Source organism: Dicentrarchus labrax, unplaced genomic scaffold, assembly GCF_905237075.1.
Source record: "Dicentrarchus labrax unplaced genomic scaffold, dlabrax2021, whole genome shotgun sequence".
In the NCBI taxonomy this organism is placed as follows: domain Eukaryota; kingdom Metazoa; phylum Chordata; class Actinopteri; family Moronidae; genus Dicentrarchus; species Dicentrarchus labrax.
In genome coordinates, this window is record NW_026136702.1 from 6050102 (window position 1) to 6063445 (window position 13344).

The window sequence follows — 13344 nt, forward strand, 5'->3', positions numbered from 1 at the left end:
TTTTAACTCTTGATTTTTTTTTGCAAATCCAATGTGATGTGGTAAAGAGCCAATACAGTACAAAATTGGTCATTGTTATACTTACAGACTGGGTTTTATTATAGAGTTACCTGAGCCCTTGGTTGACAAAACAAGATGTAAAATGATCCCTATAAATCCCTATTTATCATTTACCTAAAGCTGTTATATATATATCTATTGGCTACCATGCTGCAGGACAGGGCTTCCCAATCTCAAGCTCCTGGAACCCTACCGGTTTTATATCCCCAGAGCTACACAAATGCTGTGAGTTGGTGTCAGTCCCTGATTAGATGACTAGAATGATAAATAATGAGTTAACCACTGACTGAAGAAAAGGTGGTAAGATGAGCTTCTTTCATATGAGAATGAACTACCCTGAAGTATCTTGGGAAATACCACCACAATAAATCATAGCATTAAATATAGATTTACTTATTGTTAATATTCTGGAATTTGGGAACACAAATAACTTAATTCTGAAACTAAAATGTAAATAAGGCTCTATCCGATAATCGTATAAACTCTCACAAACTGATGCATAGTAAGTGCACAAACAAGTATTGTCATTTCATGCCAATTCTCACACAAAATGAATGTTTATTCCTGATAAATCTCCTTTGTATTATGTGCAGATTAGAGATTAGTTTTTGCTCTGTGAGAGATTTTAATATATTTTCTCAAATCTTGACTAAGCTGTTTAACGTTGATCTAACATGTACATTTTGCTGTAGGCTAAACTTCTGCTTAAGAGCTTTTGGAGATACCCATAGATACTAAACTGTGTTTTAGCCTGTCATCTAGGTAACGGTTTTACCCTGTTATCTTTAGAAAAATATTGATTGCAATTGCTTGTTACCATAGTAACAAACAAGTATCCATATTTTAAAAGCCTTAATAACCTGGTGATTTCTCACTTTAGTTTCATTTTGATTTATTCTTGGCTGACAGATTGAGCTTGTTTTGTTTGAAAGAGATTTGATTGACTGTCTCATTAATTGTATTCCTTCCTTCATTTACGGATATGTTTTGTATATTTTTGAACTGATGTAGTGACTCTGGTCGCCAACTTTGTCACAAGCACAGAGAAAAAGAAAGCAGAGGTGGTGCCATTAATCACTGCAAGTCGACCTAAGCGTGTACCTGTGGCAGTTTTGTGGCAAACTATCTCTGTAATTGCATGTCATTATCCAAAGAAGAGTGCTTCTTTTTGAAGACGATAATTAGATGGTTTGAGTTGTTGCTGAGATGACATCACCTAACAGAGAAAGGGGGACGTTCACAAAGGCCCCCTCTTACTTGTGTGTGGGCCAATGCTGTTGACATGCTGTGTGCTCTGTGTGTTGTATGTTCGTGATAACACAACATTTTTGTCCTAGGTGTAGGTCAACTTTTCGGGGAGACTTGCACAAGTTTTAATGATGAATGACTGCGATTGTGTTGTTGCCGACGGGTGAAAAGCTCTGCACTTCCAAATGTCAGCTTTTCCTAGATAAAGACAGCCTCATTTTTAGCTTGATGACAGTGCATATTTGACATTATCCAGGGAGTGCTGCAAGAGCCTTGAGTGCAAGAGGTCAGGATTTTCTCAAACTGTGGAAGACATGTAATCCTTTAATTGAAGTTAAAATACGAAAATCCCCACAGTTAGCAGTTAATGAGGTTTTCACACGACAACCGCAATATGAGAACACCAATAGAGAGGTGGTGGTAAAGTCAAGCCGGGTATAGTTTTACTGTCATTGTATCAAGAAGAGGACAAGGGCACCAAGACAGTACCAAAAGGCTCTGTCAACTTCCCAGCATTGTTGTTCTGTTTACAAAGAACAACTGGGTAGCGTGTTAGCCAGAGCCTTGCTTTAAGTCAACAAATTCCTGCCAGATTAGGCAACAGGCCACTGTTTCTGCCCAGCACATCTTACATACCATGACAAACATTCCATGAAAAATAGAGCTGAGGCCCGAGCCATGGTTTCTCCGCTTGTGCCAAACTGGGAGGCCAGTTAAATTAAAACCGAATAGTTTCTCACTCCATGAATGAGTGGGCTGGCCCTTTAGACAGAGTATATGATTAAGGTTCGGAAATTGATGGTATCTAAGAATATAGAGCCATAGAGAGCTTAACAGTAGAGTAATGTATAAGAATGGACATTGTTTTGTGTGTTACGGGAGTAGAGCTGCTGTATTCTCACAAGTTTGATTTGTAGTCCTGTATTCAGGAGCCTAGACTGCGTCTGCAGTGTCATGGGAGTAGTGCCACTTATCTCATAAAGGGCTTTATATATTGGATCAAAAAAGTTTGTGCTTAGATTAACCACTTTATCTCACTGTCTGAATAACATTTGCAAGCCAGAAATATGATTTGATTGCCAACAGTGGTTGTTTTGTGACATGACGTTAAATTGAATAAAGGTTATGAGTATTTCAGGGAATGTCAACAATGGTAGCACACATCATCCAGAAAGCTCCATCCAAAAGTTGCCCACTAGTGGCACTAGAGGCCTGGAAATGGGGTCAGATGTACAAAATCTTTGCTTAGGTGTCTTTCTGCTCTTTTTTAATCTTAAATGTTTTTCTGTTTTTTTTTTTAGGGAAAAGCTTCAACCTAGTTGCCAATTTTCTAAAGCGTCATGTCAACCTCAGATGTATTGCCAAGAAGCTCTACGGAGGTATGTAACCTACATTCAATGAATCAATTCCCAGTTAAATGAATCGGAAATAGACATCTCAATAACTCATACTCAGACAAATTTCCCACAGAAGGAGCAAGTCATCTGTGGTCTGCATGTTGATTTTTCTCCCCCTCACTTGTTTTTATGTCCTGTCCCTACCTGCTCTGGGTGTTGTTGAGAACAGGCAGCCATTAAGTGGTTCCCTTGAGAGGCTACTGAGAGTGGGAGAGAGAAAGGTTGGAGGGCTGTCTATGGAGGGCAGTGAGAATCTATCTCCATGGCCCATCTAGTGCCTGTGACCCTTGGCCACCTTTTCATGGGACCAACATGGCTCTCTTCCTGTCAGTAAAGTTAATATCTGCTCCCTAGGGGCTCGGATGTTAAGGCAGCACTGACCTGCTGCAGACTGAAATGACGGCTTCTCTCAGCAGGTCCGTTACACATCAAATTAGACCCAGTCTGCTGGGGTCAAAGGTTGTATAATTCGGTCCACTGAGTTAGCTGTAAATACTGGTTAGGTCATGTAAAAATTTAAATTATCTATAAAACAGATGGTTAAAAGTCTTTATTCTGATTGGCTAGTTATACACTGCAAAATGGCAAGTTTTAAGTTTTATTAGTAAGACCAAAGTGAGGCCGTAATTGAGACTTTGTTAGTATAATTAGTCAATCATAATGCAGTGGTATTTTCTAATTTAGATTTTACTCCACAACACAAAACTGAAATGAATAAACAACATTGTTTTCTATTCTGGTTCTTATCATTGGGGAGAAAACTGTAAAGTTTGTCCTGAGCTGTCCTGAACCACGAGGTCATTAAAGTTAAGGGGTTTATTGCATGCGGTGGATAAATGTTCTCAGCAAATTTCATGGTAATCCCTCTTTGTTAGATTATGAGATATAATTTGTTTAAACTCTCAATTTTGACTTGGCTGGGGTGGCTCAAAAGTAAAGCTTGTGGAGTATCCAAAATCCAAAGTGGTCATACTCTGGAAAGCATGAATTTGCTCAGGTAATTTCATTGCAACCTTCATGTTAGATTTTTATGTCTCTTTAAGTGTACAAATGAAAGTTTTGGCCTGGTTGTAGCCTGAGAATTTATCTTTAAAGGCCAAGAATTTCAACAGCAAATTTCATGGTAATCTGGCAAGTAGTTTTTGAGCTATCAATCAACATCCAAACCCGCCCACAGACATAGTCATCCTCGTTACATACTCCACACAAGATATACGTACATTAATGCAAGTACATTGCCATACATGCCAATTCTGTGCTTGCTTAACAAAAGTGTGTCCATTGGCTGTGTTTATAAACCACAAATCCACACAACTGAAGCATAACCAATGTTTTTAAAAATGGCCACTGAGGAGGAATATGAGCTTTTATACGGACTTAATTCAACACTACTGTAAAACCTTTGAACCAGAGGTGGTAGGCTGCGTGGATCAATACTGTAAGATGAAGACTATTGTAATATTTTGCCAACGCCACTGTTCAGTTACTTATTCATCAAGTAATTTCTACTGTATGAGTAATTTTCATTATGTGCACCTTCATGAGTTAAAATTTTGGACTTTGCAAGTTCTTTACATAAGGAGTCTATTTAACAGGCCAATGTGTCCAGTTGAGGTGATGTGTTGAGGCCTGTTGGATTTATTGTCATGATAGAATACATGCAATAGTATTGTTTTTGTAAATGGTCTTTGCCTTTGAAGCTGATGAAACAGTCATATTACTCCCAGGGGCCATTGTTAACATAAAATTTTCTAATATTTCATGCTGCTTACGCGGCTCATAAAGCTCAGCAATTATCTGTAAACTGCCATTTTCTCCTTGGTCTGAGGGATAGTAAATACTTGGTGTTTGTAGATGTAAATTCAAACCTCCACCACAATTCCCTCTGTCTGACTTTGACTCATAATTAGAGGTGAGCCCACGTTATTAACTAGCATGGTCTGTGTTGTTTCTTTCCCTGCCTCCAGATTTGCGTGTGTTTCCTGAACGCTATGTTGTGTGTGTGAGCTGTCCAGAGGATGCCTCAGCACACCATGGAAACCCGAGCCTGGCCGCGGTGAGTGCTGTTTATACTCCTCTATTTCCTCTTCCAGTCGCCTGGCAAAAAGTCCTGCATGGGTCTGTGTGTTATTATAGGGATGTGTTGCCAAATTGTGCTCTCACTTTATGTATATATGCAGCTGATCCCTCTTTATGTGAGGGAACCTGCCAGGGATTTTCAGCGACCAAGTGAAGGGGGAAAGAGAGGATGGCAGGGGGTTGGGTTGAGTGAGGTGGGGTCCAAAGCTGCACAGTCACCTCTTCTTCAAAACGTTCCTGCTCCCACATTCTACCAATTCACAAACTCAAATATTGCATTTTTGTAAACCTCAGCCTTAATGAGTAGTCAAAAATATAGCCAAAACTAATTTTGTTTATTTTAGCTCTTGAGAAAGTCTAGATACTTCTAGAATTTTTTCCCACTGAAGATCTGTTTGGGAAAATCGGGCAGGGTTTATCCAAGCTCACTGTGGCACTGCAGTCAATGTTGATACTGACAGAAAATGTTGTCTAACACTTAGTATACACTTAGTATATCATATTCTCTATTATACAGCATGACATTAATAGTTTAAGAGAACTAAACAACACTCTTTGTCATTCTGTTACTCCTACATTGTTTGGCTTTTTGAGGGAGAATTTAGTTAATGTCATTGTCTGCAGTTAAATATCATGTGCCTTGATTGATTGGACTCAGATAAAGTAGTGTTTAGTGGGTATTCCCCTGTAAGAGTCCATGCTGGGTATATTATGTTGTATTCTTCCCCATGTCATAAGACCTACTACTGTAGTTCTTTTTTGTCCATTCATATTACAGACAACTATCCTTTGGTCAGTGCTCATTTGATCCCAAACTCCCCAGAGTATTCTGGGAAATGGTGGTGGAGCCTCTCACCTTGGCACTCACATCAAGGACAGACATCTCTCCCATCACATCCCATGATCAGTGGCCTGCTGTTTTTCTATGGGCTTTTTGCTATTGTTTCCCTTTGAATCGTCTCTGCACTCTCCACAGTTTGGCTTCCAATGAAAGCAGTGATTGTAATATTTTTAGTGGAGCAACACAGTCGTCAGTGAAAAGTTCAGATTGTGTAACCAATTTTCCAGTTCAAGGAGGCATTGCTGTCGATTGCGTTCCTCTTCTCAGGATGTGGTTCTCTGGGCTCATACAGTACAAGCAGAGGGAATTGGAGGGTGGGAGTCTTGTGGTGGAGCTCTCACTAGCTCAACCTCGAACGTGGTTTGTAAGGGAAAGATACCAGACAGCAAGGCTAAAGTTTTTCACATGACAAAAACAATTATTTGTTTACCTCCCTCGCTCTGTTCTAATTCGTCAGAGTCTTTTCAAGAAAATGTTGCCAAGAAAAGTCGAAAATCGAAATGAAAAAGTTTATGCCGTGAGTCACAACTGAGGTAAGGCATAATAATGTTGCTGTCTAAAAATAATGGGGTCTTTGGAGTTCTATGTCAAAGTTGCTCATATGTTTATGAAGGGGTCTTTTATCCCACAACTCTTGACAGCACTACCCGGCTAGTCCCAAAAAAATGCCACGTTTCCCTGTATATAGGGAGGTTTCGGTTTTGTTGTTAGGATTCGGTTTGTGTGACTTCTTGAACAAAAATCCTAAACCGCAGTGGAAATGTAGACTCATCAAATTAGCACTTCTCATAAGGTCAGGGGGTTATGTTGTGAGGGAACTAAGGTGACATCATGGTTGGCCTTTTGTCCTGTGAAAGCCAACATCTCTCTCCCACACTTGATCATGCTGTATGTCTCCTGTATACTGTGTGCTTTTATTAGTCATATTTTCAGCTGTGGTTCAGTTAGAAGAGGAGATGGTGAGATTTAGTCATTTCCAGTAGTGTAGAAGGAGCTAGGATACCAATTATTGTTGATTTTTGGTACTCAGGCTATGGTTTGTAGATGTTTAGTGCTGATTTACCACATTATTGCTAACATAAACATTCAATTAAAATTGTTGTAATAATCTTTGTGATAATCAACAATAAATTAAATGACTATGTGTGATGTGAAAGGCATTGCTCATAGTGACAAACCCACCGAGAATTGTCAGCCAACTCTACAGTTTCCCTTATCTTAAAGTGTTGGTCTGTGAGGTGTCTTTCAGCACGTTGTTTTGGTTTTACAGCCACAGCTTCACTGTTTTGGTTCAGTCTTATAGCTCTCATCAGCGCAATGTCCAACAAAACCCACTGTACACTACCTGCCCCACACCAACAGCAGACTAATTTAGTGACTAGCTGGTCAACGTATTGGAGCATCTAGCAGCAAATAAGCCAGTGAATATGGAACTTGGTAACTCTTTAACCCCTAGTGGTGGGCAGTATGACCAAAGATTTGTAGCATGGCATTTTTTTACATTCTGGCAGTTTCACGGTACTTATGTATTTATTTTTTGCATGACTAAGCCTTTATAGGTTTATATTGGCTTATTCTACTGTCAGGAGTACAGGGAATATAAAAACATTTTAATGTTATCATGTCATAGGCACCACAAAATGGTACATTATATAAAGGAGTCAGAATGTAAACAATTTTTATTGTGCAAGCTGCAACAGAACTTAAAAATAAAAAAGATATGCTAACAACTTTAAAACTGCTTCCGTTTCAAAAGAAAATATTGTTTTATTTTACATAATATTTAAAAAAAATCTATAAATACCATAAAATACTCAAAGTATTTAAGTGTTAAAATAGATATTTCTCAAATATTCTATTGCATTAGTACGAAACAGCAGTTACAGCAGTTGTTTCGGCTATACACCGGTATGGTGGCATGCGACTAAAGCTTGAAATAGTGTTCGAAACAAACCATTCTGTGTATTATGCCGTCCAACCAGGTCGAAAGGCAAAAGTGTTTACAGCTGTGCCAAATAGCCACACTCAAAATCAGGGTAAAAAGCCTGGCATGGTTCTCAGTTTTTTCAAGGCATTCATTATGTATACGAGGTTGTACACACGAAAAAGTGAAAGAAATAGTGTGTAAACAATTAAAAGATAAGTTTAGTTTCTCTCCTCCACACACTGAAGTTTTCAGAAGGTTACAGAAATTGTTGGATTCAATCCCTGATTTTGTCATTGGAAACAAATGGAGGAGTGCTTTGGTTTGAGCATACTGACACCTTTACTGTCATGAATGTCACGTCTTAAGTGGCTGAGTAAAATTAATCTGCCACATGTGAGGAGGACATTAACTTACTGATATTTGATCTATAGAGAGACGAATATCTGATATACCTGATACCTGGTCTACTCTGCCTGTTACAACCCAGAAACCTAGAACTGACTGTTGCTCTGCAAAGGTAGGGCCATCGAAACGTTTGCATGAGACCGTGGGAAACAAACAAAAGGCATCTCTTAGACAATGTTATTTTTTTCCCTTGACATTTGAAGATTCAAGTCCCTCATAATAAAAAAAAATCGCTCCTATTGTGAGTCAGCACCAACAGTGAGGAGGGCAGCATGGGAAGGAAGAGCTAGTGTTTAGGATTGTGGCCGTTGTTTTGTAGTCAGACACAGAGTGGGCAGCTGAGGTGAGTGGCGTGCTGGGCCGCAGAAGTTTGGATCAAAGGCAGAGCAGATGTGTTTCCAGTCCCCCCCCCTCTTCAGAGCTCTGGACGAGCCTGTGTGTTTACTCATGACCTCAGCGCGCCTCTGTTCTTCACAGCTCGCAACAGCTAGCAGCAGTGCTTTCCCAAGCGTCCAGTGTCTGCTGATCTCCTCTCCACCAAGGCCAAATATATGACTATATGACTTCTAGTACATGATCGTGTCCCTTCATTTCATCCCGTGTTAAGCTGCTTTCATTGATTTACACAAAGTCCAAACTGTTAACAGCTTGTCTTAATCCTTACACATGGGTGGATCCAAAAACCTTTGCCATTGTTCAGGGATAAGAACTGTCCTCTATTTTAGAAAAGTATGTGCCCAAGCATGTTTGTTGACTTTGTTGCAGGGAAGATGTGGTGAGCTTAGACAAACAGGGCATGTTTCCTCTGTGGGAGCAGGGTGGGTAGAGGGAGGGGGGGTGGAATTTGTTAGTTAGTTTCACGAACATCTCTGCAGGAGGTATTTCTGCCCTGACAGTTAAATAGTGTTGTTGTTCCTTGGTGCCAGTTTAAGGATTGTGTATACTTAGTTGTACCATCACAAAGCTGTTCAAAGGCTTTTGAGTGGAAAGAATAATTCCATTTTTATAACTCGAATACTTTCAGGGATTCAAGCATTTCAAGTGGTATGAATAATTATTTTGTGACAGATGAGTGAGTAACTTGCTTTATAGGGATGACATCTCACTGGTTTTGTGTGTGTTAGGTGAGGTACATAGACATAGTAATCCAAGAACAAACAATCTGCCTTTGACTGTGGCAGATCACAAGCAAATATGAGTTGATGGTTGATCGGAGCTTTCCATGCTCGCCTGTTTTCTGGCTTGTCATCTTGGGGTTTTTTTCTGGTAATTTTCACTTCAACTGAAGTTTGCAATGCCTCTATTATGGGTTGAGAAAGGTCTCTAACCTCTTTAAAAATCCTTGCAAAACCCATTGGATAAACTGAAAAAAATGCACGGTCATCAAGATGCAAAAAAGCCTGTTATTCTTGGTTCCTGAATGTTTTTACCCAGGAAAATTGTTATTGTATTGTACAGATGAATGACCATGACATTTATGTAGATTATGTAGAGCAAACGTCTACTGTATGTCAACATAGCGCATACTAAATGAGGAATGTCTTCGGCTACCAATAGAGGTTTTATCATCCTGTGTAGCCGTGGAGTATTTTAGACTTCTCGTGCGCTATTTGGTCGTATCAGTGTATTGCTTTCAAGTGCAGCTGCATTAAAAGATCCAACATAATCTTACTATCTGTGTTTCTACCTTATCTTATATGGCAGAGGAGAAACTGTTCTTTCCCTGTATTTTATGGAGCCTGTCGTTGGTTATCTTTTTGAAGTTGTTTCCAGGAGTCATCCAGAGTTGGGGCCAGCTATGAGAATCTGTACTAGTATCCTTTTAAATCAAATGATTCATACTCTCTGCTCTCCTTGCCCTTTTGCCAGGCTTATCTCTGTAATCTGACATCCAGATGTGCTGTCGTGTTGCAGCTCCCGTGGTGGAGCCATGTTGTTTTGGAGGCTCCGGGGCCGGGGAGGGCACTGTTGGTCTACTCTACGTGTTGCATCACGAGAAGTGTTTTGCAGCTTTGTGTGGGGGCGAACAGACTGGTTGGCGGCGGGGGGGTTAAATCCTTGTTGCAGAGGGAGAGGTGGTGGTGGTGGCGGCGGCGGCGGCGGGTAGAAATTTCTTATTTACCACCGTCCCTCCCTCCTGTTTCATGGGACACTCTCCAGCTATTGAGAGTTTGCATCATTCCGTACAAGATTAGGCCACCTCAGTTCCCACACAATACTTACTGTTTTATCCACATAGCTTGTGATAATTCTTATGTTGTTCATGCACCATCTCACGCTCTCTCTTTCTCTCTTTATCTCCCCCTCTCCATCTTTTATCCCTCTACTTTCTTCTCTAGTTGCTATATACAGAATGTCCAACCCCTGGACCCCTGGTGATAATAATTCATGCACCATCTTTTTCTCTGTCTGACTTTTCTGTCTTTCTGCTTCTACTTGCTATGTATATCCAATCTCTTCCTCTCTTCATGCTTCTTCCTTTCCATCACTCTGTTCTTTCACTCTTCTCTCTGTCGCTCTTTTGAAGTCTTGCCGACAGGAACAGAAAGGCACTAAACTTTCCCAGAGAACCTCACATTGGCTTCTTGTTGATTTTTCTTTCAAGTTCATTTTCAAACGGCACTTATTCATATTAAACAGTTGAGAATACATATCAAGGCATTACAATGCAAATGATGGCACCCACATCTTTCTCAGAATTGTTGTTGTTGGGGTGGGTGTGTGAGTGCGTAGGCAAATGCAAGTTTGTATGTGTCACTGTCTCAAATCCAAATCCAAGGCTAGTCGTAGCTCTGGATATGAGAGAGAGTAAAGACTGAACCTCTGCCCACACTCTAATATGACTCCATCTCTACACAAAGGGCAGCCTGTGGAGAACTTCCTGTGTGAGGATTCTTGTGTTTGTGGGCATGCTGGAGAGACTGTTGAGGTCAGCCGATATTACTCTGGGGGGTGCCTCTTCTTTTGTTGCCCTCCCCTCTAAACGCTCTCCCTTTCTTGTATTCATTCTGTAGTATCTTGTCCCTTGTTTCTTGTCATCTCCGCCTACTTCCCTGTTGCCCAGCCTCCTTATTCACTCCCCTCCCTCCGTCTGGCCTCTTTATTCCGTCCACCACACCACAGACCATAGCGCAGTTGCTAGGTCTCAACACCCAGTGCAAAGCCACAATGCCCCAGCTTGCCCTTGCAGCTTGGGACAATTACTCCTTCCCCCTTGTGTGTCGGGTCATACGTTGTCACTGGTATCATGGCATGTGGGAGAGGACATTAATGATTTTTTCTCTGTGTTCAGAGCAAGTAGTGGATGCCAGAGCTCACCACACTGGCTTTCCCCGTCTCAGAGTGCACATTGATCATTTTACCAACCAGTTTATGGAATAGTAATGATCTGAAAATGGCTGATATTAAATAAACATAGTGGCCACAACCTCAAACAAATTTAGCTTCTGTCTGGGTATATTTTCCCAGTGCAATAATCTATGTTTTTTTTTTACCATGTTAGCTGCGTGGTTCTATGGATGTCAATGTCAGTCTGTCAGTAAGTCAATTGGACAACCACTTTGGTGCAGGCTGAAATATCTATTATCTATTAGATGGATTGCCATGAGATTTGGTACAGGCATTTGTGGTGGCAAAAGGATGAATCCTAATTACTTTTATGAACCCCTGACTAACACCATCAGCAGAGAAGCTTCCCCGCTGATCTCAGGCCAGTGACAGCCTAATTAGCCTACATTGAATACCAATGTGTAGGTACTGAATGGTAGATCTGCTACTGAACAATGTTTTCATCACCGGAATAAAGGAATCGTGTTTTCGTTACCTTACAATGCGCCGTTTTAACCTACAGACGCCGCGGATTGCCTTTCATGGAGTACACCGTGTTGTACTGCCATGTTTCTACAGTAGCCCAGAAAGGATAAACCAAACACTGGCTCTAGATAGGGGCGTTGCCTGCTAAACATTGTGAGCACATTAGCATGCACATAGCTCAAAGCACTGTAGACTCTCAGTTTTGTTTGTTTCCAGCATGTTACTCTAACCAAAATAAGCAGCATACAGATTAAGAGCTTCATGCCGGAGCTACTCTGATATTCTCCCACCAACTTTTTCAATGCAATTAATTAATGATAAATTGACAGGCTCTCAACCCTTAAGTTCTGCTCAATTTACCACCAGCTTCTCTTGTTCTCTCATAAATCCAGAGTCTGTTCGAGGTCAGCCAAGGAAAAGACCTGTGAACAACCTTCATTAGTGGCCTGTTGAGGGCACATGTTGGTGAGATCCAATCTTTGGCCCGTTCCTTGTTCTGCCTCAGAGGTTCCCCTTAGAATGTGGGTATTGAACTTTCAACCCATAGTTAACCACTTTAGCCAACTAAGAATGTGCTTTTTACAAAAGCTTAGTTGTATAGTGGCATATAGAGTAAAGATTTGAATAAGTACTCATACATGAAACCATACAGTTTCCTTGAGAGTGAAGAGAGACTGTCTGCATTTAAACCAGTGAAAGTGCCTCTACAGTCTAACCATTAGGCTATTTCCACTAACTTATTTTTATCTTATCCTCTGTCCTCTGAGATGCCTTCGCCCCATTTTTGCATTTTTCCATCCACATGCTTGGTTGTGTTTTTCCTCTGCCTTGCCACCTTATTATTGATCATTCTTTAATCGCTGTTTTAACTTGTCAACATGGTTTTGCCGTTTAGTAATTCTGCCTCCGGCTGCAAGCATCACTCCAAGCCTTAGAGGAGACTATGAATACACGTCACATTATGACAAACCGGTGATTATTTTCTGAAGCCTTTGAGGCGGTTGGTTTGGACAGTTTTAAGTGGGGGACTAATTCTTTGTGCCAGTTGGGGTTACTAAGTTTCTCTAAAGGCATTATAGAAACATTCTTCTTGTACTGTATCATAGTTCAAAGAGTGAGGCAATAACACTATTTGGAATTCAGGAGAATAAGACAAGGATGTATTTCTATAAGGTTTATTTGTTTATCATATTGGATCATTTTGTGTTTTAATTGTATTCATTAGATGATCATTTTTACAACAGTCTAGTGAATGTTTTTTCATTTCCAACAAAGCCAGATAATGACAGCAGTCTGCTGTAGAGCCAAACCTTTCCAGGGAATGCCAGGAATAATATTTTTTGTTTACACCGATTCTGTTTGTCCTCTCTAGACTGAGCTGAACGAACAAAGCAGATCGGAATATTTTTCCAGAGCTGGAGAAACCCAAGAGCCTTTAAACAGCCTCACAAAAACAAAGAAGACTGTGCTTCAAAAGATGTAAGTATGATCTAATGCAGAACTTTCCAACCCCACCAGTCAGAGAGGACACTCGAGTATCTGTTCATATCCTCTTATCCTTTCAACTTTTTCAG

At 40.5% G+C, this 13344-nt stretch overlaps 1 protein-coding gene across 6 annotated transcripts in view; it reads left to right on the plus strand.

Moving 5' to 3' along the window:
• The window catches only part of slx4ip (SLX4 interacting protein), a 34792-nt gene that overhangs the window by 17846 nt on the left and 3602 nt on the right, over positions 1-13344 (plus strand). For 5 of the 6 annotated variants that reach the window (XM_051375257.1, XM_051375264.1, XM_051375248.1 and 2 more), the window contains 3 exons: positions 2610-2687; positions 4673-4761; positions 13143-13249. In XM_051375257.1, the coding sequence (XP_051231217.1) occupies positions 2610-2687; positions 4673-4761; positions 13143-13249 (274 nt within the window). The remainder of the gene's footprint in view (positions 1-2609; positions 2688-4672; positions 4762-13142; positions 13250-13344) is intronic. The other variant, XM_051375284.1, reaches the window with a different exon arrangement.